Raw genomic sequence first — 27,802 nt, 5'->3', positions numbered from 1 at the left:
CATAATTCTTTTTCAAGAATAGATTATATATTTATATCAAAACACCTAGCACATCAAGTAACACAAGCTGCCATTGATCCAATCATATTATCTGATCATGGTGGAGTGTGGATTGAAATTAAAATCACAGATCAAAATACAAATAGACCAATATGGAAATTTGATAATACATTGCTTGCTGATCCAATATTCTGTGAGAATTTTCAAACAAAAATGAAAGATTATTTTCAAATGAATGATAAAGATGAGATCTCTAGGGAAATATTATGGGATGCTTTTAAGGTATCAATAAGAGGACAAATTATTTCTTATTCGGCTTATCTTAATAAACAAAATAGAAAACAATTTTCTAATTTGGAAACAGAAATAAAAATTTTAGAATCAAAATTAATAGAAAAATGGGAATATTCTATACAACAAGAATTATTAAAACTTAAAGTAAAATACAATGAATTCTCATCAAAGATGATAAGAAAAGATTTATTCTCCCAGCAGGCATTGTATTATGGAAACTCAAATAAGTCGGGAAGAATATTGGCAAATTATCTCAAAGCGAAAAAAAAGAAATCAAAAATAATTGCTATAAAAGATGAAAAAGGTGACACATTAACACAAATTGAACCTATCTTAAAACAATTTCTAAAATTTTATAAATCTCTTTATACTTCCGAGACTTATTTAAATAAAGAAAAAGATGGTTTAGAATTTCTGAAAATGTTAGAGGGTCCAAAAGTTCCTGAACATATAAAACGAAGTATGGAAGAGCCAATATCATTAAAAGAATTAGAAACAGCTTTGAAATCCCTTAGAGTTGGATCCGCTCCAGGTGGTGATGGATATACAGTGGAATTTTATAAAACATTTCAAAATTTATTATTACCCTATTTATTAAATCTTTTTCAATATCAACTTAATAAAGGAAGTATAAATGGCACTATAGCAGAATCTTTAATTATTGTTTTACCAAAGCCAAATAAAGATTCCACATTGGTTTCAAACTATAGGCCAATATCTTTAATAAATGTAGATGGAAAAATATTAGCAAAAATACTTGCATTAAGATTGGCTAATGCTCTTCCCCATATTATAGGTATGCCTCAAACAGGATTCGTTGCTCAAAGACATTCATCTCATAATACCAGATTATCATTCCATATGTTATACTTAACAAAGAAAATGAATGAGCCTACTTTTGCTGTTTCTTTAGATGCAGAAAAGGCCTTTGATAGAATAGAATGGACATTTATGTATCAGGCTATGGTATAAGTCCTGGATTCATACAAATGATACAAACATTATATAGCTCCCCCTCTGCTAGATTATATATAAATAATACATTTTCAGAAAAATTTAATCTACAGAGAGGAGTTAGACAAGGATGTCCCTTGTCTCCTTTACTGTTTGATATAGTTTTAGAACCCTTAATATTAGCAATCCAACAAGTAAAGGAAATACAAGGTATACCTCATTCAGATAGAGAATACAAAATATCAGCTTATGCTGATGATTTATTATTATATTTGAGGAATCCAGAATCCACCATTCCACAATTGCTTGAACTAATTGATAAATTCGGAAAGTTTTCAGGATATAAGATAAATTGGAATAAATCAGAAATACTTCCATTAAATGTACACTGTACAAAAGGTTTATTTAATACATTCTCTTTTGTTTGGAAGGAGGATACTATTAAATATCTTGGAATTTGGATTTCAAAAGATTTAGAAGACACAATGAAAATTAATGAAAAATGTTTATTACAAAAAGTGACAGAGATGTGTGAACAATGGAATCCTTTACATTTATCTTGGTGGGGAAGAGTACAAACAGTTAAAATGATGATCTTACCTGTAGTTTGTTACCAAATGGGAATGATACCAGTTTTCTTTCAAGATTCTTTTTATACAAAGTTAAATAAGGTATTGACAAAATTTATTTGGCTTGGGAAAAATCCCAGAATTGCTTTAGTGACATTACAAAGACCAATTGCGGAGGGAGGGGTAAATTTTCCCAACTTCTATAGGTATCATCAAGCCTATATTTTACGTCAAGGTATGTATTGGATCCTCCCAGAGCCCACTGATAATATTCCAGATTGGTTCTGGCTTGAATGGAGACTCATGTTTCCTTTACGTCTCAGTCATGTAGTTAGTATCAAAATGCCAAGGCTATACAAAGAACATAAAATATTCATGGATACATGGAAAACTTTAAGATATATAAGTAATCTAACTCCTATTCCAATTAGTAAATCAACAACTCAAACGATTTGGTTAAACCCCAAGATCAAAATAGGCGGTTTCAAAATAATCTGGAAAAACTGGATGACAGCAGGTATTCGTATTTTAGATGATATAATAAAAAATGGAAAGTTGCTGGAGTTTTCACAATTGCAACATAAATTTGATCTTAAAAAAACACAATATTTTAAATGGTTGCAATTGAAGCAATCCATTCAGGTAGGGTTCCCTGAATGGAAAAATCTTACTAATTATCACAGTTTGGAATTCCTGTTTTTCCAGATTAATTCAACAGGTCATGAAGCTGCACAGTGGTATAAATTAATATCCGAATATATAAATAAAAAACCAAAAAATGGTCTTAGAGACATTTGGAGCATTGAGATAAAGCACCAAATTAGTGCATCTCAATGGCCACGACTTTGGTCTTGGAGGCTAAAATGTACGGTATCAGCATCATGAGACAAACTTGGTTTTTTCTTTTACATAGAGCTTTCTGGACCCCTGTTTGATTACAAAAAATAGATAGCTCTAGGTCAAATAGATGCTGGCACTGTCATGTTGAAATTGGGACATTAGATCATCTTTTATTCTATTGTCCATTCATCTTAACATTCTGGAAATCAATCTGGCCCCAAATAAATAGGATGTTAGAAAATCCGGTAGCCTTGACATATGATACCATATTATTTGGAACAACTATGAGAGCAAAAAGTCAAATATCATCAAGTAATAACAAACTTCTTTTTATTTTAACTGGAATAGCAATACAACAAATCACATTCAATTGGAAAAAACATGACAGATTAAATTATACATTCTGGTGGAATTCTGTATGTCATATATACAAAATGGAGCTCACTATAGCAACACAAAAAGGACATGTAGATAAATTTCAAAAAATATGGAGACCATTAACTGAATATTGTAAAGAATGATTAATTTTCCCATGTATAGAATTGGATTAGAAGAAAAAGAGATCATATCTCTAAATATTATATAATATATTAATACTAGATTTATAATATGAAATATGGATAAAATAACATTTAAAAATTTTATTCATGTATTACTGAATAGAAGGGAGGGGGGAGGGGATGGGATATTATTATATTAACTAAGAATTATATAAATTTAGTTTTCTGAAATATTAGTATGAATTTATATTGTTGATGTAACATATGAAAATGAATAAAGATTTCTCATTCAATATTGATAGGGAGGGAGAGAGGGAGGGGAGATTATTATATTCAATAATAATTATATTAATTTAGATTTCTTACATAATATTATAACTTTATAAAATATTGATTTTCTAAAGAAATTTTAAATTTGATATTAATCTGTAAGTTAATCAAGTGTGATTATTCAAGTTTATAATGAATTTATTTGAAACACTTGTTGTAACATAAGAAAATGAATAAAGATTTATAAAACAAAAAAAAGATCCGGTGAAAAGAGTGGATGATCTATGCACTGAAACCCCAATGATGATAGCCTCCCACCAATGTGCGAGGGCACAGCTGCTGACCTGGTGTCATTGCTACTTCTTGGAAATTGTGCCAACGTGAGACCCCGAGGGTTGCTAGAGTCTGGAGTTGTTAACTCTCTATCTGGATCCCTGAGAAGAGGAACCTGCGTAGTACTGGCGGGAACATCGTGATGAGCAAATATTGCCTCTGCCTCCCCCGACGGGTCAGTGAGGTCTACTGTTTGGCAGAGATTTAGGGTGACAATCCACCATGTTAGCCATAAGGTCGCATAAGCCTTTACCAAATAGCATCTGCTTTTTGAAGCAACCTGCTCAAAGTGGCCTTGGAGGCTGAATCGCGTGCTCATTGCCCAATTCAGAGCATCCTGTGGACTAAAAAGGCATATACCCAAACCTTGCTCATGACTCTGTCATCGTCATACAGAGCATCTGCCACATAATCTACCTCCTCCAGCACCAGCTGGGGGCAAACATCCTCCTCAGTAGGACTCTGCCTTAACCTGGTGTGGCAAGCACATGCCACAAATGAGGCTTCTGCAGCTTTGATCCCCCAAAGCTAGCGCTTCAAATTGCCTTTTAAGAATCATGTTCACCTTGTGATTCTGTGCATCCTTTAACATCACTGTGGGAGAGTTACTGGTACCAGAAATAATATTTAATTCTTATGAACCATAAAAACTCAAACAAATCTCTGCAACACTGGAAGATGTAATGGGTCAACTTGACATATCAAACAGTAGCAGAAGAAAAATCTTGGGTTCGTGGAATTATTTTGGATTGTGGTTTGACATTTGAGAATCAAATAAATCGATTGGTAAAGAGTCTTTTCATTTGTGTGAATTATGGACAATATGTTCTGTTTTATCTTTAGAGAGTTTTCAAACGGTGGTAAGAGCTATCATACTGCCTCAGTTGGATTACTGTAATTCTTAATACTGTGGTGTTATACTGAATTTAAAAAATAGACTGCAATTGCTTCAAAATATGGATGCATTTTATTTTTAGAGCAAAAAAAATATGACTGGGTTACTCCTCTTCTGAATCAATTACACTGGTTGAAGATTGAGGAGAGAGAGAGTAAATTTTAAATTTGTTATACATATAAATTGTTGAAGAAAATGGGACCAGAAGAGGTATATAAAGTTCTCAATAAATAGAGCTACCTCCCAGTATAAACAGTCATTGAGGCTTGGCTATTCTAATCTAATCTTTGGTTTATATACCGGGTCATCTCCCAGTGGAGCTCGACTCGGTTCACATATAATTAAGACTAGAGTACATAGCAGAAAACATAGGAGAAGGAAGAACTAATGAAAAACTAACGTATATAAGAAAAGCATAAGAAAAATAACTATAATATTATAATTTTGTTGAGGCTATAGTTAAACCATTTAAAAACTGCGAGAACAAAAAAGTTCATATAAGTTCTATAAGTTCATATGGTGATTTGAATCTCCGACGAACAAATCTTTTGAGTTTATAGGAACAAAGCTTTGGAATGAACTTCCAACTCCACTAAGAAAAGTTTCTTCTTATATCTTTAGAAAATTGGTAAAACCTTTTTTTATTTAATGATTGTTACATGAATAATTTTGTATGGACAATATTTTTTTTAACTGTTATCCACCTAGAATCTATTGTAAGAATAGTGTGGCATATAAATAATTAAATAAAAAACAGAATAGAACAGTGTTTCTCAACTTGCTCCAGAAGTACCAGTCAGGTACTGTGTCCTTGCCAGTCAGGTTTTCAGGATATCCACAATGAATTTGCATAAACTGCCTCCATTATATGCAAATTTCTTTCATCCCTGTTCATTGCAGATATCCTGAAAACCTGAATGGCAAGAAGGTACTCCAGGACCCAGCTGAGAAACACTGGAATAGAATAGCAAATCACCTGGACTGGATGGTTTATATCAGTGGTCCTGTCCTAGAGGACCAGACAGTTGGGTTTTTGGTATAGCCCTAATGAATATGTATGAGAGAGATTTGCATATAATGGAGATGACAGACATGGCTATTGTGTAATAATCAGCTCCTGAACACTAAAATAAAACACCCCCAAAAAAAACCCAGAAATAATGTGGAAAGGAGAATGAAGCCCTTTAAATGTGAGATATTTCTTGATGTTAAGCACTTGGACTCATACTGTTGCCAAAGTTGAGATTTAGGGGTCATCTTGGATTCCAAATTTTCTGTAGAGCCACAAGCATCCAACCTTTGAGGGCTCTGAATTGGTTACCACTAAATGACAGTTTAAGATTGTGATTGTGGCTTTCTGTTTACAAGAGAAACTGGTTGGTCTGTTCCAGTCTAACACTTTTGTAAACAATAGTACAAAAGGGCTGTTGAGCAAAGTTTGCCTCTTTGTGGACAATATGAAAATCTGCAATAGGGTAGCCACACTGGAAGGTGGAGAGATCTAGCAAAGCCTGAAGAATAGGCTAAAATTTTGCAGCTCAAAATTTAAAAAAAATGCAGGGTTTTGCAATTGTACTGCAAACACTCAATGAAGTGGTATGATATAGGACTGTGCTTTCTCAACCCAGCCAGTCAAGTTTTCATGGTTAGCCACAATGAATATGTATGCTATAGATCTGCATGCACTGGCTCATCTTTTGTATTCATTGTGGATATTACTGAAAACCTAAAGAAATATTTTTTATGGAAAAAGTGGTGGATATGGGTCCTCCCAGTGAAAGTGGTGGAGAACTATATCTGAATTTGAAACAAACAATGCAGACCTCTAAAGAGAGAACAAGATATTGTAGAGCTTAATACAAGTTGATATGGAAGGATAAGACTAGATAGGATACGTTGTACATTCTTTATCTGCTGTCATTTTCTCTGTGTGCCATTGGTGAAGGTAGTGTGCCATTGGTGAAGGTAGAGTCTCTTATTAGCTTCTTTTGTCTTATTTCTCTTATTTTCACTGTTGTGGAATGGAATTCCAGGGGTACCAAGGCTACAGTTGGATTTCCAGGTTTTTTGAAAAAAGTTGAAAACCTCTTCTCACCGGATAGCTAGAACACTGAGTAGAAATAGATGGGCAAGTATTATTTTATGTATATATAGCAGACAGATATGATATTTTGGTGGGATGATACCTTAGAAGGAAAGAGATAGCTGCAATAAGGCATTTACTGAATGCTAATGCTAGGCCATGTGTTTGTGTCTGATATTTTATGATACTGGATGCCTATCTTTTTAATTTGTAAACCATTTAGGATTATTTTTAAATAATTTTAAATCATTCTTTTTTTTAATGATATAGGATAACAATTTTATTGCAGACTGGTTAACTAGTTCGTAGACTGAAATAACAGAACTAAATTGTCAGCTTTCCCAATGGAAAAGCATAGTGGACTATAATGGTTTAATATATTCATTAATGATCTGGAAAATGAAATAGGTGAGGTGGTGAGATTTGGAGGTAACACAAAATTATTCAAACGTTGTTAAAAGATGAATCAACTAAGGAACTACACAGGCCCCCTGGGAAAAAAAGATGCAATTTAATGTGAAAGTTCCAAGTGATGAACGTAAGGAAAAACAATCCTAATTATAAATACACAAGACTGGATTTCATATCAGGAGCTGCCATGTGGAAAAGGGCTCTTGCAGTCACAGTGCACAATTACTTAATAGCCTTAGCTCACTGAATGGTAGTGGTTAAAGAAACAAATGGAAAAGTTATCTTACCTACTAATTTTCATTCTTTTAGTCCTACCAGACCTGTGGGTAGGTATATCCACTGACTAGTAGATATAGATAGATAGATAAAGTAGTTCCTTATAACTCATCCTAAAAGGGTACCATGCAGGCACAGGAATTCAGTATTTTCTCTATCTCTAGTGGATATCATACTGTGCTAGTTCTTCAGCTTAATACAATTAATGCTGTCTGAGCCCTGCCTGTGCTAGTGTTTCCAATGGAAAAAAGACTTGTTGACAAGTCTGCCTGCTCTCAATTGCCTTCCAATACCAGATACTTTCTTCAGTGCTGTAGAAGGCATGGTTTGCATATTTCCTGAGGTAAAGAGGCTGCTATGAACAGCAGCAGAGGGAGTAAGGAAGGAAAGAACTCGGACAAGTATTGCCTTTCAGCTTAAGATCAATGGAAAGAAAGCACCCTTCGTTCTGAGAGCCAGCCAAGACCTGGATCAGGAGTAGTCAGACCTGCTTCCTTAATCTGAAAACTTTTCACCTCAAAAAAACATTTTGGAGATGGGGGAGATACTCCATGAGGAAAGGGACTCGGAACCAACCAAGTATTTCCTCTTTTTTATTCTTAAATAAGAATTCCTTGAAGTCTACTACTATTTAACATTTCTATAGCACTGAAAGGCATACGCAACGGTGTACATTAACATGTAATAGACTGTTTCTGCTCTGAAGAACTTACAATCAAGTTTGGACAGACAGGACATATAGGGATTGGCGAGTTCCTTGCAGACAGAATGATAGGAAAAACATAGGTAATTTTACGGTGAGTGGGAGTTAGAAATTGAAAGCAGCCTCTAAAAAGTGGGCTGTTAGCTTGGATTTTAATACTGCAAGAAACTGAGCCTGATGTAATGACTCAGGCAGTCTGTTCCATGCAAATGGCACAGCGAGATAGAAGGGACAGTTGTGAAATGTATTAGCTCTGATTGACCAGAAACTGGTTCAAGAGCTTCACTAGGGCAATGTACCCCAACCTGTACCTGCATGGTATGAGACATGCTAGAGGCAGATTCCCCAATATTCAGCTGCCAGTAATCAGCATTTTTTAAAATTCTGGGTGGCCTGGCCAAATATCAGGCTATGACCATATGAGTCCCCAATCACAACCCTTCTATCTCTTTTCCTTCTTCCCTCCCTCCCCCAGTGCATGGCAAAATCCCTACCCTATCTCTCCAGAAGAATCCCTATCTGCCAGCTGTCTAGATAGGCCTCCACCCATGCCTCCCTGGTGGTCCAGCGGCATCAAAGGGATAGGAGTGCAGCACTCCTGCCATTTTGAGAGGGTACTGCGCTCCTGCCCATACCACCACTGGACCACCAAGGATGCAGGTAGGCCCAGGTGGGGAAGAGGGGGGGATCAGGGACTCTTTTTTTTATTATTTAAAAACAAAAAAAGTTATGTGAATGCTGGCCTGATAGTCAGTGCCAGCACCCACATAGTTAAAAGACCTAATTTAGGGCAGCTTTTGAGCTGTCCTAAGTTAGGCCTCTTACCTATGAGAGTGCCTGCTCTGAATACTGCCAATATCTTAATTTTGTGACTCCTCCCTAGTGCCATCCCTGACCTGCACACTTTTCATTTGGGGATATTCAATGACACTCTCTAGTTAAGTGCTACTGAATATTCCAACTTAGGTTACAGGAAGCAATTTAAGCGGGCAGAAAACTAATTGCTTTGAATAGCAGTCCCAGAGAAAATGCTAAATTCCTGCGCCTGTACAAAGTTAATCATTGTTTCTCTACAATGTGCAAAGCTGCATGCGTCTGGTAGCACTATAGAAATAAATTATCGTTGTTCTCTGTCTACACCCACTAGTTGGCAGCCAACTATGCACAGGTCTGAACTGGTCTGGTAAGGATGTAATGGAAAGATTACTACAACTTTAGGAAGGAAGAAAACATAAAATGAGGAATATCATAAATGTTTCTATTTATCTAAGATGAAACTGCACCTTAAAGCCGTTCTGAGCTCTTTGGGGACAATGAGATAGAAAATGAATTAAATAAATAAAGTGTATAGTTCTAGTTCCACTATTTTTTTAGATGGATCAGTCAGAAGAGGCACTAAGATGATGATGGAATGGCTCCCTTCTAAAGAAAAGAAACATTTGGGCTTCATCTTGTAAGCTGGAAAGGTGGTAGGTTGCTCAGAATATAAGGGAATGCCTTTATATCTCAGATTACATTGGCTTCCTTTTGAAGAAAGAGGCATTTTTAAAATTATATACACTGGGTTTTTTGATTAGCAATCATCGAGGTTATGATTTCCAAATCCACATCAAGAATAACATACATGATAGGAGGAGCTTAATTAAGATGGTCGCCTGAACGCGTTCAGTGGAACACGCTCAAGCCTTTTGCCTTACAAATGGTGAAGCCAAGTCCAAGACCCAGGTTTACCCTTCTGAACCCGGGCTGCAACAGCTATCTGGCCCGTTGGACGCGTTCGTCGAGCGTGGGCCTGGAGGAGATCCAGACGGAAAGTCCTCGGCACGAGGTGGGGCATATCGGAGAACCCCAGCACCTCTTTCGAGGAGACCAGTCTCTCGACGGAGGAGCGCAATACGCCGGCGCAGCCACTCCCCCGACGAGTGCATCAGGATGTGGGGAGTGAGGGGAGCATAGCAGCAACCTCCAAGAGCTGCGAAGATCAAGAAGAACTTGCGATTAGAAGACTGTCATCTGCTTCCTTTTTATAACCAACGCCACAGGGTAAACTGATTCTGGCAGAGGAACAGCATGTACCGGCACTGACTAATGTTCAACCAGGTACTGTGAATTTAAATGACCTGAAATTTACCTATACTGTGGCACCCTTGGAAAAGCCTACAGTAATTGACTTAAATTCTATATGGGAAGCAATTGCCACATTACAGCTTTCCCTGAGGACTCAAATCTCAAAACATTTTCTACTCATTGTTCTGCTATATTAACTTTGTAACAAAAGGGACAAATTAGAGAAAAAAAAAAATCAACTGAACAAGAGAAAAAATTGGAAATTCTTGGAGCACAAAATCAGCTCCTAATGAAAGAAAATGGTAATATTAATTTCAAGATGGAAATTTTGGAAAATATCACACGGAGACAAAATTTAAGGTTGATTAATTTTCCTAAACTAATAACTACTTCACCAATAGATATGCTTAAACGATATCTTTCCGAGATTCTGAAAATCCCACAGAACTCTTTTCCACCCATTTCCAAAATTTATTGTATTTCCTTGGGAAAGAAGAAAACTCTGGGAAGATCACAAGGAACCGGAATTAGATCTACTGGACTTGACGAACTTAATAGAAAAATCAGACTCGGAACAGATCACATTTGCTACATTATTTGTATAAATAGCCTTAGATTCAGACAGAGATTGGTTATTGAAGTTGTTTTTTTAAATATAGAGATGTTTTGTTTCTGAATCAAAAATAAGAAGAATGTATCCAGATGTATCTAAATTATCACAAAAGGAGGAAAAAAATTTTGTTTTGAGACCCCCAGGTTTTGAATCTAGGAGCTACTTTTGTATTAAGGTTCCCTTGCAAATGCTTGATTAATTTCAAGGGTGCCAGATACACTTTTTTGATTCTACAGTTGACGAGATTTGGTACTCCCCCAGAAGAATATGCGGCAATTGCAACTTGTACAACATGCAGCGGTCAGACTACTTTGTGGACTGAAGAAGTTTGACCACGTAACATCTTCCTATCGACTTCTACACTGGCTGCCGATGGAGGCATGTGTGAAATTCAAGTTTGGTTGTTTTTGCTTCAAGCTACTTTATGGCTTAGCCCCTAAATATATAATAATACTAATAATAACAACAAATTTGCTGTACTACTACAATTCGATCTTTCCGCTGCTTTTGATGTCGTCCATCACGACATACTACTTTACCAACTTTCCAAGATTGGCATCGACTCCACCGTCCTAATGTGGTTCTCAAACTTCTTACGCTCCCGTTCCTACACTGTCAACACAAATGGCACCATGTCCACTCATTGGACTCCATCTTGCGGTGTCCCTCAAGGATCACCCCTTTCCCCTATTCTCTTTAACATCTACATGTCCTCCCTGAAACTGTTTCAACTATCCCCCCTGGAAACAATCTACACTTATGCAGATGACATCCTTGTCCTCCTTGAGACTGACCAGAACCTCACCAACCTCCACGAAAACATTACAGCTTGCATAATGAGACTCCGTGCCTGGTCCCTCTCGGTACAGATGAAACTAAACGAATCTAAAACAAAACTACTCTGGCTCGGCCCAAACACCTGCCCACACTTTTCACACTACCCACAGGCGATACACTACAGCTCGAGTTCTCATGCAAGGTCCTTGGTATCACTATCGATTCCTCTCTCTCCCTCAATGACCACCTCAACTCCTTGGCAAAATCATGCTTTTTCAGCCTTCACATGCTGAGGAAAGCTAAATCCTACTTCAGCCAACAACACTTTGCCATCCTTGTCCAATCCATCATCCTCTCCAAACTAGATTACTGCAACGCCATCTACTTAAATCTATCAAAAAAAAGTATTCTAAGACTCCAGCTAATCCAGAATACTGCAGCCAAACTGATCTTCTCAAAACGCAAGTCTGACCATGCCTCCCCACTCCTTGCCAAACTTCATTGGCTCCCAATAATCTCCAGAATCCATTTCAAACGTTCCTGCCTGGCTTTCAAGATCATTCACGGAATCCTGCCTCCTCTTATCCCACTGTCTTTCAACTCCTCCAGTCCTGACTCCTTCAGAACTGCCCAAAGGCTTAAACTAGCCTTCCCCTCTCCACGCGGCATCCACTATTCAGGCAAACTGGGAAAATCCCTTCTCTTCAAAATCACAGGTCTTTGGAACGACCTCACCACCACGCTGCGGAACCTGAGCTCCCTTCAGTTATTCCGCAAACAACTGAAAACCTGGCTTTTCAGCAAATTGTAGCTCTATCCTTCCCCCCTTTCTCTCCCCCCTTCTACACATAAGTTCATGTAATCCTTTTTCTTCTTCTCTACCCACTATTTTAAGTTCTTGTAAACCGTGTTGAGCTCCATTCTCATGGAGATGATGCGGTATATAAACTTAAGGTTTAGATTAGATTAGATAATAATAATAACAGCTTATATACCGCAATACCGTGAAGTTCTATGATTAAGATTAAGCAAAGGTACAAATTGACTGACTTCAAGAGGGGAAGAAGAAAGAGAAGTAATTAGACAGGAAATTCATTGTTGAGGAGAAAAGTGATCAAAAGGACAGTAGGTCTATTGAGAGGAAAGAGATAAGTGGATCAGTTGTCAAGATGTTTTAGGAACAGGTGTGTTTTTAGAAGTTTCCTAAATTCCTCATAAGTAGAGGGTGAAAGTAATTGTTCTAGGTCTTTACCCCATGATGCTGCTTGGTGTGAGAGAAGGAATTCATGGTGTTTTTTCAGTTTGCAACCTCTCACTGGGGGGGAAACGAAGTTGGAATGTGAACTTCTCTTGTGTCTGTTGGTTGAGAAGGAGAAAAGGTCAGTAATGTATTTGAGGGCAAGTCCGTGTAAAGCTTTAAAGCAGAATCAGGCAAATTTGAACTTTACGCGTGCCTTCATCGGCAGCCAATTTAGCTGCCGGTAGTAGTGTGTCACGTGGTAAAATTTTTTTAGTCCAAAGATTAGTCTGACTGCCGCATTCTGCAACAGTTGTAGGCGTCGCATATTTTTTTGGGAAATTGCCAAATAGGCGATGTCACAGTAGTCAAGCAGGCTTAGTTCGAGGGATTGGACTAGGATTCTAAAAACCGATGTAACAAAATAAGCTTTAAGGGATCCGAGTTTCCAGAGAGTGAAAAATCCCTTTCTGATTAAGGAGTCTACTTGGTCTTTCATGGTTAGGCATTGATCCAGAGTTACACCTAGTATCTTTATGGAGGGCTGGATAGGGTAACTAAGGTTATTGATACAGAGGGGTGATTTAATGTCAAGTGAATGTGGTGAAGCAATGAAAAAAGTCATTTTATCTGAATTAAGTTTGAGCCTAAAGTTTGTCATCCATTGTTCCATCATGTTTAGCTTCTGAAGCTTCTGAAGCTTTGGGAATAGTTTCGGAGACAGAATTGGTGAATGGGATGATAATCGTAAAATCATTTGCATAACTAAATAGTTGTATCCCTAGCTGGGTTAGCTTCGTGCCCAGGGAGGACATGTAGACGTTGAAGAGCAATGAGGATAGTGGAGAGCCTTGGGGCATACCGGATGGATTGCTCCAGGTGTCGGAAAGCTCATAATTAAAACGAACCTGATAGGTGCAGGATATAAGGAAGCCACGGAACCAGACCTTTTCTCTTTCTCAACCAACAGATATAGGTGAAGCTCACACCTGAACTTTGTTTCTCCACCGGTCAGAGGCTGTAAATTTAAAAGTCATCAGGGTTATTCCATGTCAAGTGATCAAGGGCTCCCTGCATGACCATCACGGATTTTGATAAAACTTTATGCACAAAGTCCCACATGTATCAAACGAACTTTGGTAAAGTTTTAGTTTCGCCTGTGGAATATTCGTGGAGATATAGCCATTTGTTTGACCCCATACTGCAATGACATAGAGTACGACAGTGACATTCTGACAACTTTGAGACACAATATCTCACGAGCTATGTTTCCAAAAAAACTGAAACTTAGCTACCCTGCACAACTTTTGGAGCTCTATTCAGTGCTACCAATAATAATTTTTGTCGAGCACTGAGTGAATGGCTGAATTACAGTAAACTTGGCCGAAAAAATTAGTGCTCCACAAAAAGTCAAAGTTTGACATTACTTAGCTCCCACAATAATTGAGTAATAAATGCGAAATTTGGCGCATGTCTCAGTACAACGTTGTTTTCAAAAGTACAATTTCAACCTCCAAGCTCTTTCCATTAGTTTACAAATTAAGTTTAAAGTTGCTAATTTGTGTAAAAAGGCCAAAAATAGGGTATTTTCAGCCTGCTTTTACAGAAAAATACCTTTCAGAAACTCTTTCAAATCAGTCTCATTAGAAAGAGCATATTTCAAACCCCCTAGAAAAGTGGGCTTCATTTTTCAACGCAGGTTAACAATGCCCGAAAAAGGGGGACAAAGTTGGGAGATGTCACCATGGCAACGGCCTAAGTTTCAACTTACAATTATGTCACTTTTCACACTGTTTTTCCCTGTTTATTTTTACTCAAGCTTTGGGTACAATTATAGTGTTCTTAATTAATGATTATTCCTAACTAGAAATTGAGGTGATAATTTTGTTGCATGCAGATCACAAATTACAACTTGTTTTCTTTTTCAGATCCACATTATTATTAATTCAGTTTAAAATGGATGCCAACGAATCGACTAATAATAATCCTTTTCTGCCAGACTGTGCCATTGGGCAAAAATTGTTGTCAAAGTGTCATGACAGCACATTTTATTCTAAAAAATGTGGGCTCATTTTTTTACATAATTTGTCAACCAATGAAAAATTGCTTATCACTCGGCGCTCTGAAGTTGAACTGATGGATAAAGACCAAATCTGCCTCCACCACAAAGCAAAGTATCTCGACAAATACGAATTAAAGCAAACATCGTGTTGTAATCCATTTGAAAAGAAAAATCACATTGTTCAAAGTGGATTGTTAAAAGTCGATCTTGCCATGTCTAATGATTTTTAGAAAAGTGGCAAAAATAAATATCAAAACAAAAAAAACACGGAAAAGTGAAAAATCAATAATGTTAAGGCAAACACTTTCACTAGAAATATGAACAGGATGTCATGAAAAGTTAGTGCTGCTATAGTTCCAATTTAGGGGAGTTTCAAATCGCTGGAGGAAAAAGCCTCAGATAGGAACCCTTCCACCACCACAATGGTGGTCCAAGGTGGTCGGGCGAACACCTCACTGGCAAAAAACCTCCAGACCAGCTCCCACAATAGTGAACTTAAAGCAGGACTTATGGTATAAAGATAGAGGAAAATTTCCACTTATCAATAGATAGATCGGTACTGGTTTTTTGCCAGTGAGGTGTTCGCCCGACCACCTTGGACCACCATTGTGGTGGTGGAAGGGTTCCTATCTGAGGCTTTTTCCTCCAGCGATTTGAAACTCCCCTAAATTGGAACTATAGGAGCACTAACTTTTCATGACATCCTGTTCATATTTTTAATAAAAATAAATATCAAGCCAGGTCAGAAACTTTGCAGTAGGTGCAAAGCCCAATACGTTTCAATGAGTGAAGCTACTGCAGCATCTTCATCTTCAGATGATTTTGATATCAGCATCTCCGATGCAGTTGATCAAAGCTTGACTGCTTTAGGAACCTCTCCATTGAAAATTCGAAGGTTAGCTAGTAGAGATAAAGCCGGCTATGTGATACGAAAAATTGAACGTGTGCAGAATGTGATAGCCAAGAAGATTACATCTGCTGCTGGAGTTTCAGCTGAAGAAGTTGGGCCGTCTCGTCAGTCTGTAGAATGCAAGTTATGTGAAGATTACACTGACCTCATTGAAGAAATGAAAACGAAAATTGCAATATCCAACAGGTCAATGAAAGTTCAATTATTGACGATGGCCCCAAAAAGTTGGTCAATAAAGGAAACAGCAATGAAGTTTGGCGTTTCAGAGCGCATGGTCAGAACAGCCCAAAAAGTAAAGAAAGAGAAAGGCATTTGTTCTATACCTGATGCAAAAATTAACAAGTCCCTTCCAAAAGAAATTGCAAATAGAGTTCAAGATTTTTACGAAGACGATGAATTCAGCAGAATATGTCCTGGCAAAAAAGATTGCATTTCAGTCCGCCTAAATGGTTTAAAAGTACAAAAGCAAAAGCGGCTGCTGTTGTGTAATTTAAAAGAGCTGTACGTGGCGTACTGTAACAAATACGGAACTGAAATTGATTTTTCCAAATTCTGTGAGCTCAGGCCAAAGTGGTGTGTAACCGTTGGTGCATCAGGTGCACACTCCGTGTGTGTCTGCACGATACATCAAAATGTAAAGCTCATGCTACAAGGCGCCAATGTCAAAGAGAACTACTAAGTTCTTATGGAAAAAACTGTGTGCGACCTAAATGTCAAGGACTGTATGCTACAACGATGTCAAAACTGCCCTGGTGAAGAAGCACTAACAGCATACCTGGAAGAAATATTCAAGGATTTAGATCCAGAAGAATCAATAGAATTTAAGCAATGGGTTCACGCTGACCGTGAAACATTAGAAACAAGCGTACTAACCATGGACAACTTTATTGAAAGACTTGCAAGCAAGATTTGGAAGTCACCATTTCATTTCAAAACATCAAAGTGAATATTTGAAGATGTTGAAGACAGGTTTAAAAGAAACGGAAATGATCGTTTTGATGGATTTCGCTGAAAATTACTCATTTGTTGTACAGGATGCCGCCCAAGGCTTTCACTGGGAAAATTCACAAGCTACAGTACATCCTTTTGTTGCATATTACCTCAATGAAGTGGGCACATTGCAAGTTGTAAACTGTTGCATTATTTCTGATCATATGCAACATGATACGATATCTGTACACGTGTTTATTCAAAAGTTGATCGAATTTTTGGTAACTCAAACAAACATTACCAAAATATACTACTTCAGTGACGGCTCAGCTGCACAATATAAAAACTACAAGAACTTTGTGAATTTGTGCAATCACAGAAATTATTTCAACATTGAGGCTGAATGGAATTTTTTTGGAACTAGCCACGGAAAATCACCCTGCGATGGAGTTGGTGGAACAACTAAACGACTGGCTGCCCGGGCTAGCCTCCAAAGACCATCAACGGATCAAATATTGACGCCAAAGGATCTATTTAACTTTTGTGACCAAAATATACACGGAGTTAAATACATTTATGTTCCAAAAGAAGAAATTGAAGAAAGCAAAAAGTTTCAAGAAGAAAGATGGCATGAAAGCAGCACAGTAGCCGGTACCAGAGAGCACCACCAATTTGTACCAGTCGACTCAAACTCGGTTCGTGTCAGCAAAGTTTCAAATGACACAATAAATTTTGTTGCCAAAATTTCTGATACTGCCATTCCAAATTTGAAAGTGTCCGAAATCTTTCCTGGTTGCTACGTTGCCTGTACTTATGATAATCAATGGTGGATAGGCAATGTTGTTGAAGTCTCAATTGAACAAAATGATGCATTGATAAAATTTATGCATCCTCACGGTCCAGCTCATTTGTTTTATTGGCCAGAAAGGCAAGACGTTTGTTGGATTCCAGAGCAACACCTCATCTGCATGCTTTGTGCCCCTTCAGTTACATCATCCGGCCGCCAATATCAATTTCCAGAAACTGCATTGAAGAAAGTGGCTCAAAAATTTAACAGAATGTTATAAAGATTGCTGGCAGTTAAAATCAAAGTGGACTTCACTTCGGCTTGGGAACCATATAAGATACCCAATTTAGGCTTGGGAACCTAGGATAAGACACCCTAATCATTGGCTTTGGAACCAGAAAGATACCAACAAAAGGCTTTGGAACCTTGACAGAGAAACCAAATGCGAGGCTTGGGAACCTGGACGAAGTGGCCCACCCGTGGCTGGTATTGCACAGCTATCGGGCGTGACCCCTATGGCGATGGGGTTGCCAGTTCAAACTCTTGAACTGGTAGTGACAATGTCACCATGGACCAACGCAATAGAGTAGTAGTAATACTACGTCAATACAAAACTGTAACTTTAAAAATGACAGAACTATGTTGAAATAGAGGTTGTTGCCGTGGCAACGTCTCCCAACTTTGTCCCCCTTTTTCAGCCATTATTAACCTGCGTTGAAAAATGAAGTCCTCTTTTCTAGGGGGTTTGAAATATGCTCTTTCTAATGAGACTGATTTGAAAGAGTTTCTGAAAGGTATTTTTCTGTAAAAGCAGGCTGAAAATACCCTATTTTTGGCCTTTTTACACAAATTAGCAACTTTACACTTAATTTGTAAACTAATGGAAAGAGCTTGGAGGTTGAAATTGTACTTTTGAAAACAACGTTGTACTGAGACATTATGCGCCAAATTTCGCATTTATTACTCAATTATTGTGGGAGCTAAGTAATGTCAAACTTTGACTTTTTGTGGAGCACTAATTTTTTCGGCCAAGTTTACTGTAATTCAGGCATTCAATCAGTGCTCGGCAAAAATTGTTATTGGTAGCAATGAACAGAGCTCAAAAAGTTGTGCAGGGTAGCTAAGTTTCAGTTTTTTTGGAAACACAGCTCGGGAGATATTGTGTCTCAAAGTTGTCAGAATGTCATTGTCGTACTGTATTTCATTGTGGTATGGGGTCAAACAAATGGCTATATCTCCACAAATATTCCACAAGCGAAACTAAAACTTTACCAAAGTTCGTTTGAGACATGGTGGACTCTGCATATGAAGTTTCATCAAAATCCGTGATGGTCATGCAGGGCACTTTCCAAGAATCTGATCACTTGACATGGAATGACCCATCACCAACATCTTTTCTCACATCAAGCAGCTCTGTGGGGTAAAGACCTAGAACAATTACTTGTGCCTACTACCTATAGGGAATTCAGGAAACGTCAAAAACACATCTGTTCCTGAAATACTTAGGAAATCAACCTATACAATCCCAGCCCTCCACAAATGATCTCTAGAACTGTCAATCACCAAGTCTATACTTTGTTGATTCCACTCTATCTGTAACATCTTTAATCATTGTAAACCGCAAAGAACTTCACGGTCCTGCGGTATATAAAAAAATTGTTATTATTCTTATTGTTTTAGAAAATGAGGTGAGGTCTGCAAGTATCCCTGTCAATATTCAAGAGTGAATGCTCAAAGAAGTTTAGGGGTCCTTTTATCAAGTCGCGCTAGCGGGGTTAGTGCGGACATTTCATCACATGCTAACCCCCATGGCCGGCTAAAAAACTAACGCCTGCTCAATGCAGGCGTTAGTGGCTAGCGCAGCAGGTGGTTTAACGCGCGGTAAACCCCTAACGCAGCTTAATAAAAGGACTCCTTAGTTTAGGTCCACTTCAGGCTACCATTATTTCCTTAATCCTAGAGTTATTAAATATAACACATTACACTCTATACCAGTGGTTCTCAACCCTGTCCTGGAGGACCACCAGCTATTCAGGTTTTCAGGATAGCCCTAATGAAAATGCATGGAGCAGATTTGCATGCCTATCATTATATGCAAATCTCTCTCATGCATAGTCATTAGGGTTGTCCAAAAACCCGACTGGCTGGTGGTGAGGCCAGGGTTGGGAACCACTGCTCTATGTTTCCATATCTAGCAACAAAGTGGTGGAACTCTCTTCCAATACAATTAAGACCCATCCCCTTCTATTACAGTTTCTATAAAGGCCTAATGTTTGCAAGATCTCATTCACACTAACAGATGATTTTGTAAAGGTTTTAAAAACTATTTGCAACATATACCTTTCTCTTTGACGCCATCAGCAGATTTACTATGTTTTTATGGTTTGATTTTAATGTAAGATAGGTGAGGGAATGCTGAAAAGTTCTCAGCCCAACCAAGAAGTTGGTTGGGTTGAGAACTTTTCAGTACCCCCTTCGCAATTTTGATTTTAATGTAAGAATTTTATTTCTAGGAGATGGCCAACCTCTAATTTGGAAATCACATTGAACTCCTATAGGGGTATATTAGTGATTCATAAATATTTATGTAATGTAATTCAGTAAATAAATGATCTTTATAAAATCATGATAGGGTGGAACAAGTACATAAGGAACCATGTTTTTAAATCCTTTTTAAAAAAAGATCCATTAGGAGACTTTTGCTGAATCTATTGCATAACAAAATAGTAATTTGCCAGAATACATGACAAATGCAGTTAACATACTTGGGTTGGGATTGTAAATTTTATGTTACACTCTACCTACAGTACACTTCTTTGGGTAAATCTCTTCATAAAGGCAATTAATGAAGCCCAATAAATATGTTTTGTTATGCGATCATATTGTATTCTATGTTTTGTGTTATGTAACTGGCCTGGAGCAGTTATATTAAATGACCAATTAAAGAAAAATATGTAAATAAAACAAGATATGCTTAAATCCCAATCAGGAGTTTTGCTGGTGGTGATTCCAGACACGCAATTTTTTTTTTTTTTAAAGTAAAGAATTATTTCAGAAAGATTCCTCGTGGTTTAAAAAGGCAATGCCCAGAGGAAGCTAGTTTGCTGGCGTGGGGGAGGGGGGACCTGCTCACCTGTCGTGGGATGTATTTGCCGCTCTCCCTCAGCACCCGACTCCGTAGTAAGACCTGGCTACAAAAGAGAGAATACATGACAGTACAGCAAACTGTGAACCAGAGAATCACCAGCGGGAGGGGGGACGACCAGGGCTCCTTTCACGCCTGCACACACTCCGGCCTTTTCTCCATGCAGTCGGGGTTATGGGCCGTTTTAGACCGACTCCAGCTCCCCAACCCCAAGACAAGGCTCTTCTCGTTCAGTAGGGGGGGGGGGATAAGACTAAGATCAGCAGTCGGAGGCTATACCTATCGGACACTTGCTCCCGCTCCGGCCTCTTTTCACTGTGCAACAGCTGCGTCACGTAGTGCCGAATCAGCCCCACATGGAACGTGATGAAAACGATGGGCAGCACCACCCAGAGCCGAATGCTGGAGTCCAGCAGCAGTTCCGGCCCCGCCATTTCCCGCAACGTCTCTGTTCCAGCTTCTTTAACGTCGGACCTGTCCTTGAAGTCACACAATATTTGCTGGAGCGAGGGGGCACGAAAAATGCCTTGACTCCGGAAGAAGTCAGCGTCGGCGCTAGCCCTAAGCGGAAGTGACGTAAAAGGTCGGGAAATTATAGACGTTTGTGCCGGAAGATTCCGGCGATTGTGGGAGTTGTAGTTTTATCGCGAGTGAGCGAGGGAGGGGGGGGAACAGAAAACGTGAGAGAGACTGATAGTCTTGTATACGCATCTCCTTATTTTTTTTACAATTTTTTTGTCAGGTATGTTTGCGGACCAGTATCGATTTCATTTAATAATTCCCGTTATTCAATATGTTTGTTACGTGAATGTATTAATTTGTACCTTTTTTCAGGCTGTTCTTCAGCACACCAGGAAGAAAACCGAGACACAAGCCTCAGCGTGTATTGGAATGAAATCTGTAGGACTGACGCCATCAGAGCCTAATGCCCCGGAGCTAGTTTCTTAGATTATGCATGTAAATGTGTCTCTTATTTAGAGCAAACTTCAAAACAGGGGAGGCGCAGCTTAGATTACAAAGATTTTAGACGTGTTTGGTTTTCAGGCCAACTAGCCTGAAAATATTTATTAGGTGTGTTGTAGCTAGTTTAAGAACTAAATTAATTTGCTGAACTTGGTTATCCTGAAAAATCACTCTCATCTGAGCGCCCCTTGTTGCAAGTTAGATTCTTTGTATTAATTTTCATTTGCTTAAGTTATCAGGTCTAGGTGAGGATTTTAAGGCAGTCCAGGATTTCTGATAACTCCAATATTCTGAGACTTATAGCATTGATTTCAATGGGTAGAATGAATCAAGGACTGCAAATACCCCATTTCTTGACAGAGCTACCAACTTACCTAACTTAAGATGTAAAACTGTATGTTAAGTGAAGTTGATCAGATAGTATGCTAAACCGGATTCTCTCTAAGATGATCAAACTGTACTGTACACATGTAAACTTATAACCCATTACTCCTGGTGGAATTCTGTGCTACTGTGCAATGTAGAATTTGTGCAGAATTATCCAGGAACACAGAATTACCTGAGGTTTGTGCAGATTTTGGTGTTGGGTCGGCACTCCATTGCTGCGGCCTGAATTATTGCCAGGAACATCCTCGGGCAGCCTGCGTGGACTCTGCAGGCTTCCATCTACTGCATTCCCACCTTGATGAAGCTTCCTCTTTTTCAGTTGGACCCATGGTAGAGGGAAGTCTGCAAAGCTAGCAGCAGGTTGCCATTAACTAGAATTGCCATCGCAGAGGTAGTGGACAGGAATGCTGGATTGGGGAGAATGTAAAAGAGACTGGCTGGGGGAAATACCTAAGGTCTATGCAGATTTGGTGTCAGGTCGGCATTTCCTTTCTGCGGCCCGAATCGCTGCAGGCAACATCTTTGGGCAACCTGCATGGGCTCTTCAGACTTCCCTCTACAGTGGTCCCATACTTGATAATGTCACTTCCTCTTTTTCAGCGAGATCGTGGTAGAGGGAAGCTTGCAGAGCTGGCAGCAGGTCGACATTAATTGGAATCAGCGGTAGATGCAAAGGTAGTGGACAGGAATGCTGAATTGGGGACAATGGGGAGAGAGTGGAATATGCTGGCTGGGGAGGGAGGGAGCAGGTGTGAGAGAGATGCTGGCTGGGGAGGATAGAATATAAAATGAACCAAATAAATAATAGTTCCTGGAAAGAGATTTTCTGGCCAGTCCTGGTTTTGAATGTACATTTCTAATGCAATGTGACATTTGAAGTTCTCCCCATTGAAATCAATGATACTAATCCCATAATGCAACATGATAGGGTTGCCTACAATCCAAGACTAGCTTATAATCTCCCTCTTGAAACTCAGTAACCTGGCAGTTTCATCTTTGGGATATAAGTTTAAAACCAGGACTTAGCAAAAAGACTGTGTCCTGGAACCAGATAAACTGGTAGCCTATTTTTGGTCACCAATGGACCAGTTTATAAAACCCTGCAATTTCCTTTTCCAAATTCAAGGCAAGCAAGGACTAGAGCCATTTTGGGGATTTTATCACACAAATATAAATATACCTTCCCTGGCCCCCAACTCCACCATTTTTTTCAGCAGCAAAAAATATATATGCTAGTTCACAACATGCATATTTACCCATACAGTGACAGTAGTTTTCACATGGAAAATTTACACAGGCAATTGCTTTCAAAATTGATCTTTCCTTTATTCTGAGATTGGATATGGACTGAGTCTGTAGACGTTACTATTGTAGCCTGTGCTTTTCAAGGAAGAAATAGAAATAGGAAAGCCCATCTTATGTAGTTTCCAGTTTTTCTTCAGACATGTTCTTTTTGGTACTTACTTATTTTTCTTTCATACAACCCTATGCCAGACATGAAACTTTTCCCTGCAGAAGCACTAGCAGGGAGGAAAGAAAGCAATGGAGACTGACCAGGTGCAAAAGAAGGTGCTGGAATATGAGAAGTTTATCAATGAGGTACTACAGCGAGACTTGAGGTAGGGTGAACAGCAGTTCTTATATTGTTGCTTCTAAGTCATTGATTTCAGGACAGAGAGAGATGCAAAAAACCCCAAGATTTGTTGCTGTACTTTTGTTTATCTTGGCTTTTTTATTTTAGCAAAGTTCTGGAACAGAGAGATGAGGTTAATAAGACAATAGCTGAGTACTTGCAGCTGAAGAATACCCTTGAGCGTTTACAGGTAAGCATCATACTTCAAATTACAATCTTCTCTCTTGCATCAGATTTTAATAGCTGTTATCATGCTGTGATCCATTTGCACTACAACAAAGTGTTTTACAAAAGACACAGTTACTGAATAAACTCCCCCCTTTTATGAAGCCGTGTTAAACGTTTTTATTGCCAGCTGCGGCGGTAAAAGCTCTAACGTTCATAGGAATTCTATAAGCGTCCTAGCTTTTACCGCTGTGGCTAGTGATAAAAAAACACACAGCTTCATAAAAGGAGGGAAAGTCTGCAATTTGTCCAATTAGTCTTCACACTACTAAATTTTGCCTGTAAGACATTAGACCATGGCCCCTAAGTACTTCTCTCACTGCTGCATTTGATTTGGTTCATCACTTCATTCGTCTCCATCATTTTGAGGATTTGCATATTTCAGGATCTTCACTGTTCTGGTTTGCCTCATATTTACAATTTGCAATCTGTGCAAAATTCTGCTGCATGATTTCATCTTCTACCAACCTCGCTACTCATGTCACCCCTCTCCTTAAATCACTTCGCTGGCTCCCTATGCGCCTTCACAAACACTTCAAGCTCCTATTGCTGATCTACAAGTGTGTTCATTCTGCTGCCCCTCAATTCTCTCCTCTCATCTCTCTCCTTATACACCTCCCAGAGAACTCCATTCCTCAGATAAGTCGCTCTTAGCTGTGCCCTTTTCCTCCATTGCCAATTCCAGACTTCGTTCCTTTCATCTAGCTGCCCCCATGCCTGGAATAAATTATCCAAGTTTGTCCACCAAGCCCCTTACCTTGTCTAAAAGCAGACTGAAAACCCACATTTTTTATATAGCCTTCAATCCATAACCTTTCTCCTCTGCCCACCTTTCCAGCCAGCTGATTAACTGTTTCCCTTAACTTTATCCATGACATCCTGTCTTGTCTATTTAGATTGTAAGCTCTTTCGAGCAGGGACTGTCTTCTTTGTGATGCTTTACAGCGCTATCTATGTCTGGTAGTGCTATAGAAATAATTGATAGTAGTAGTAATATGCAGTTGCTAGGTTTCTCTTTAAGAATGAAATTGTGAAAACCTTATGAGACTGGTTGGGTTCATCATACGTGTTGGAGAATATTCCAAAAAAATCTGGGAACCTGTTTGAATAGCTATGCCTCATGGAGTCATAGTTGGCGTTTGAACTGCTAATTGTTGCGCACTCTGTTGCATTCTTCCAAACTAATCCAGACTTGGATAAGAACCCACCAAGCCTTCAAATGGATGGGGTAGGGGAGGTCTGGGGGGGAGAGGGGAATGTGAAATTGTCGGTTATGGTTTCAGTTTAGAGTAGATCATTTTTATTGTGCATTGTGCCCTCTGTCTTGCTGATTTCGGTTGGATTTCAGTAAAGCCCATTTATTTATTTATTTAAAAAAAAAAACCAAGAAAAGAATGACATTGTGGGACCGTATTACTTCAGTTTAAAAGTCTTCATTAGAGAATGACACGGTGACAAAATTCATCACCGTTCCCGTCCCCGCGGATAACCGCGAGAAACCATCTTCATGTCATTCTTTAAGGAGAGAGGGAAGAATCAGAGTATGAATGGCCACAACCACTGACCCGCAAGCTTTGCTTTGAAGAATGCTGGTGTAGAAGGACTGAGGTTGAGATAGACACTACAGAATGACAGTCTCTGGTATCCAGAGCAGATATTGTGATGTCATAATGCCTCATTCCACCAGTGCCTAAGAGCCAATCGCATCAGTGATGTCGCAATGGCTTCATTATCCTTGGCTCAAATAAGAATCAGAGTATGAATGGCCACAACCACTGATCCGCAAGCTTTGCTTTGAAGAATGCTGGTGTAAAAGGATTGAGATTGAAATAGACAACTAGAAAATGACATGGGATTATTTTCTGCGGTTATCCGCGGGGACAGGAACAGTGATGAATTTTGTCACCGTGTCATTCTCTAGTCTTCATCCCTCTCTTAGGGCTCCTTTTACTAAGCTCCGCTAGCGGTTTTAGCACGCGCTACAAAGCCACGCGCTAGACGCTAACACTTCCATGCTAGACGCTAACACTTCCATTGAGCTGGCATTGGTTTTTCCGCGTAGCACGGGGGTAGCGCCTGCTAAAAACGCTACCGCAGCTTAGTAAAAGGAGCCCTTAGTGTTTTTTAAATAGGATTCAGTTTAAGACTTTAGCAATGGGTAAATCCCTCACTGGTGAAGGAAGACTTGATAATTAATGTTCCAACCTTAATTTTTCATTTGGTCATATGATACTCTATTATGAACATACCATTCCCAAAGGAGATTCATCTAAACACAGAAGAAAGAAAGAAAGAAAAAACGCTAAAGCAAATTTAGCTGTTAAAGCCAGGAGTGCTTCTGTTGGGTGCTTCCTTTTTTCTAAAGTTTTCTTACAAGTGTCTGTAAAGGGTTTTGGGGTGAGCCTCTTAAGGTGAATTAACCTGTAATGGGAGGGGTTATTTCCAAAACCTACTGTCCATATTAGTTGCAATGGACTTAGAGGGTTTACTCGAATGTAACAAGGACTGTCTCTTGTATGTCTTAATGTACAGCACTATGTACATCTAGCAGTACTATAGAAATGATAAGTAGTAGTAGTAGTAGGGTTTTGGAAATAAGCCCTTCAGTTGTTTAAAGGCAAATTTTTTTTCCCATGTCATTCTCTAGGCTCTGCCACAAATCAATTTTGACTACGTGCGGGCGAGCAGGGTGTCATTTGGATTGACGTAGCCGTCGTAGCGCAAGCGGGCGCGGGGTATAGCTCTCAAAAGAAATCTTAATTGTTCTACTGCTGATCTTTGGCTCTTTTGACTAAATGAGTTTGCCTACCACTGGGCTAGGCCTTAAACGTTGAAAGTAGAAGCTGGGAAGATGTCCATTCCCAAAAAAAACATCCAAAAGGAGGTTTTTTTTTATAATGGCCTGCCTCTACGTTCAGCTGTTTAAACGCCCAGACCATCACTACATCTACACTTAAGACATATATAATAAACCAAAAAATAGCCTAAGTCTCAAACACCCAAAGCCAGGCCGTTTATGCTAAGGAGGAGCCAGTCCTTCACCTAAAAGCTGGATTCTGTAACCAATGTCTGTCAAAAACAACACCAGTTACAGAATCCATTCCCCCACAGCAGCGATCGCTGCAGGAGAGATGGCTCATCTCCCCTGCCGCGATAGCGATACCACCAAGTGCCGCCAAACGCGGCACTTAGGATCGCTATCGCAGCAGGAGAGATAGCCAATCTCTCCTGCCGTGATCCACCCCCCTGATCAGATCAGGCAGGAGGGAGCCCTCCTGCCCCGCCGAAACCCCACCCGCCCAACATGATCGGGGCAGGAGGGAGCCCAAGCCCTCCTGCCCCGCCGAAACCCCCTACCCCCTCTCCACACGATCGCCCCCACCCCCGAACCCCTGATCGGCCCGCCGACCCCCCCATACCCGCCAACCCCACGACATCCCCGCCGACTCCGCAATTCCACCCCCGACACCCCCCTTTTACCTTAAAAAAAGTTGGACGGATGGGTCCCAAGCCCGTCCATCCGGCGGGCCCACTATCCTCAGAATGGCGAGCCTTAGTGCTTGATTGGCCCAGGCACCTCAAGCTCCACCCACAGGTAAGGCCTTAGACGCCTGGGCCAACTGGAATTGGCCCAGTTGCCTTAGGCCCCTCCTGTGGGCAGGGCCTTAGGCACATGGGCTGGGTTGGGCCTGGGATCCCTCCTACCCGTATCTTAGTGGGGGTAGGGGGTTTCGGCAGGGCAGGAGGGCTTGGGGTCCCTCCTGGCTGATCCGATCGCAGGGGTTGCTGGAGCCGGAGGGCTCGGGCTCCCTCCTGCCCGATCCGATCGGGGGGAGGGGTGGATAGCGGCAGGAGAGATAGTGATACCTTCTTCCCTTAACTTTCCAGATATTTTGTCTTCCTATTTTTTTCAATCTCATTGTTTGTAAAGGTTAACC

At 39.5% G+C, this 27,802-nt stretch overlaps 2 protein-coding genes across 5 annotated transcripts in view; one reads left to right on the top strand and one right to left on the bottom strand.

The window, feature by feature from the left end:
- Positions 1-21,220, bottom strand: part of LOC117350166 (ER membrane protein complex subunit 3-like) — a 59,600-nt gene extending 38,380 nt beyond the window's left edge. The window contains exons 1-2 of the mRNA XM_033924228.1: positions 20,936-21,220; positions 20,645-20,702 (exon numbers count right to left, since the gene is read on the bottom strand). Coding sequence (XP_033780119.1) covers positions 20,645-20,702; positions 20,936-21,090 — 213 coding nt within the window. The 5' untranslated portion in view covers positions 21,091-21,220. The remainder of the gene's footprint in view (positions 1-20,644; positions 20,703-20,935) is intronic.
- Positions 21,221-21,250: 30 nt separating this feature from the next.
- Positions 21,251-27,802, top strand: part of UXT (ubiquitously expressed prefoldin like chaperone) — a 38,204-nt gene continuing 31,652 nt past the window's right edge. For 2 of the 4 annotated variants that reach the window (XM_033924241.1, XM_033924269.1), the window contains exons 1-4: positions 21,251-21,398; positions 21,491-21,613; positions 23,501-23,625; positions 23,748-23,829. In XM_033924241.1, coding sequence (XP_033780132.1) covers positions 23,549-23,625; positions 23,748-23,829 — 159 coding nt within the window. In that variant the 5' untranslated portion in view covers positions 21,251-21,398; positions 21,491-21,613; positions 23,501-23,548. Of the gene's footprint in view, positions 21,399-21,490; positions 21,728-22,606; positions 22,682-23,500; positions 23,626-23,747; positions 23,830-27,802 lie in introns of all 4 variants that reach the window. The other 2 variants (XM_033924249.1, XM_033924260.1) reach the window with 2 other exon arrangements.

This window comes from Geotrypetes seraphini, chromosome 1 (genome assembly GCF_902459505.1).
Source record: "Geotrypetes seraphini chromosome 1, aGeoSer1.1, whole genome shotgun sequence".
Classification (NCBI taxonomy): Eukaryota; Metazoa; Chordata; class Amphibia; order Gymnophiona; family Dermophiidae; genus Geotrypetes; species Geotrypetes seraphini.
The sequence above is the reverse complement of the archived record's forward strand: the minus strand, read 5'-3'. Positions and strand labels throughout refer to the sequence as shown.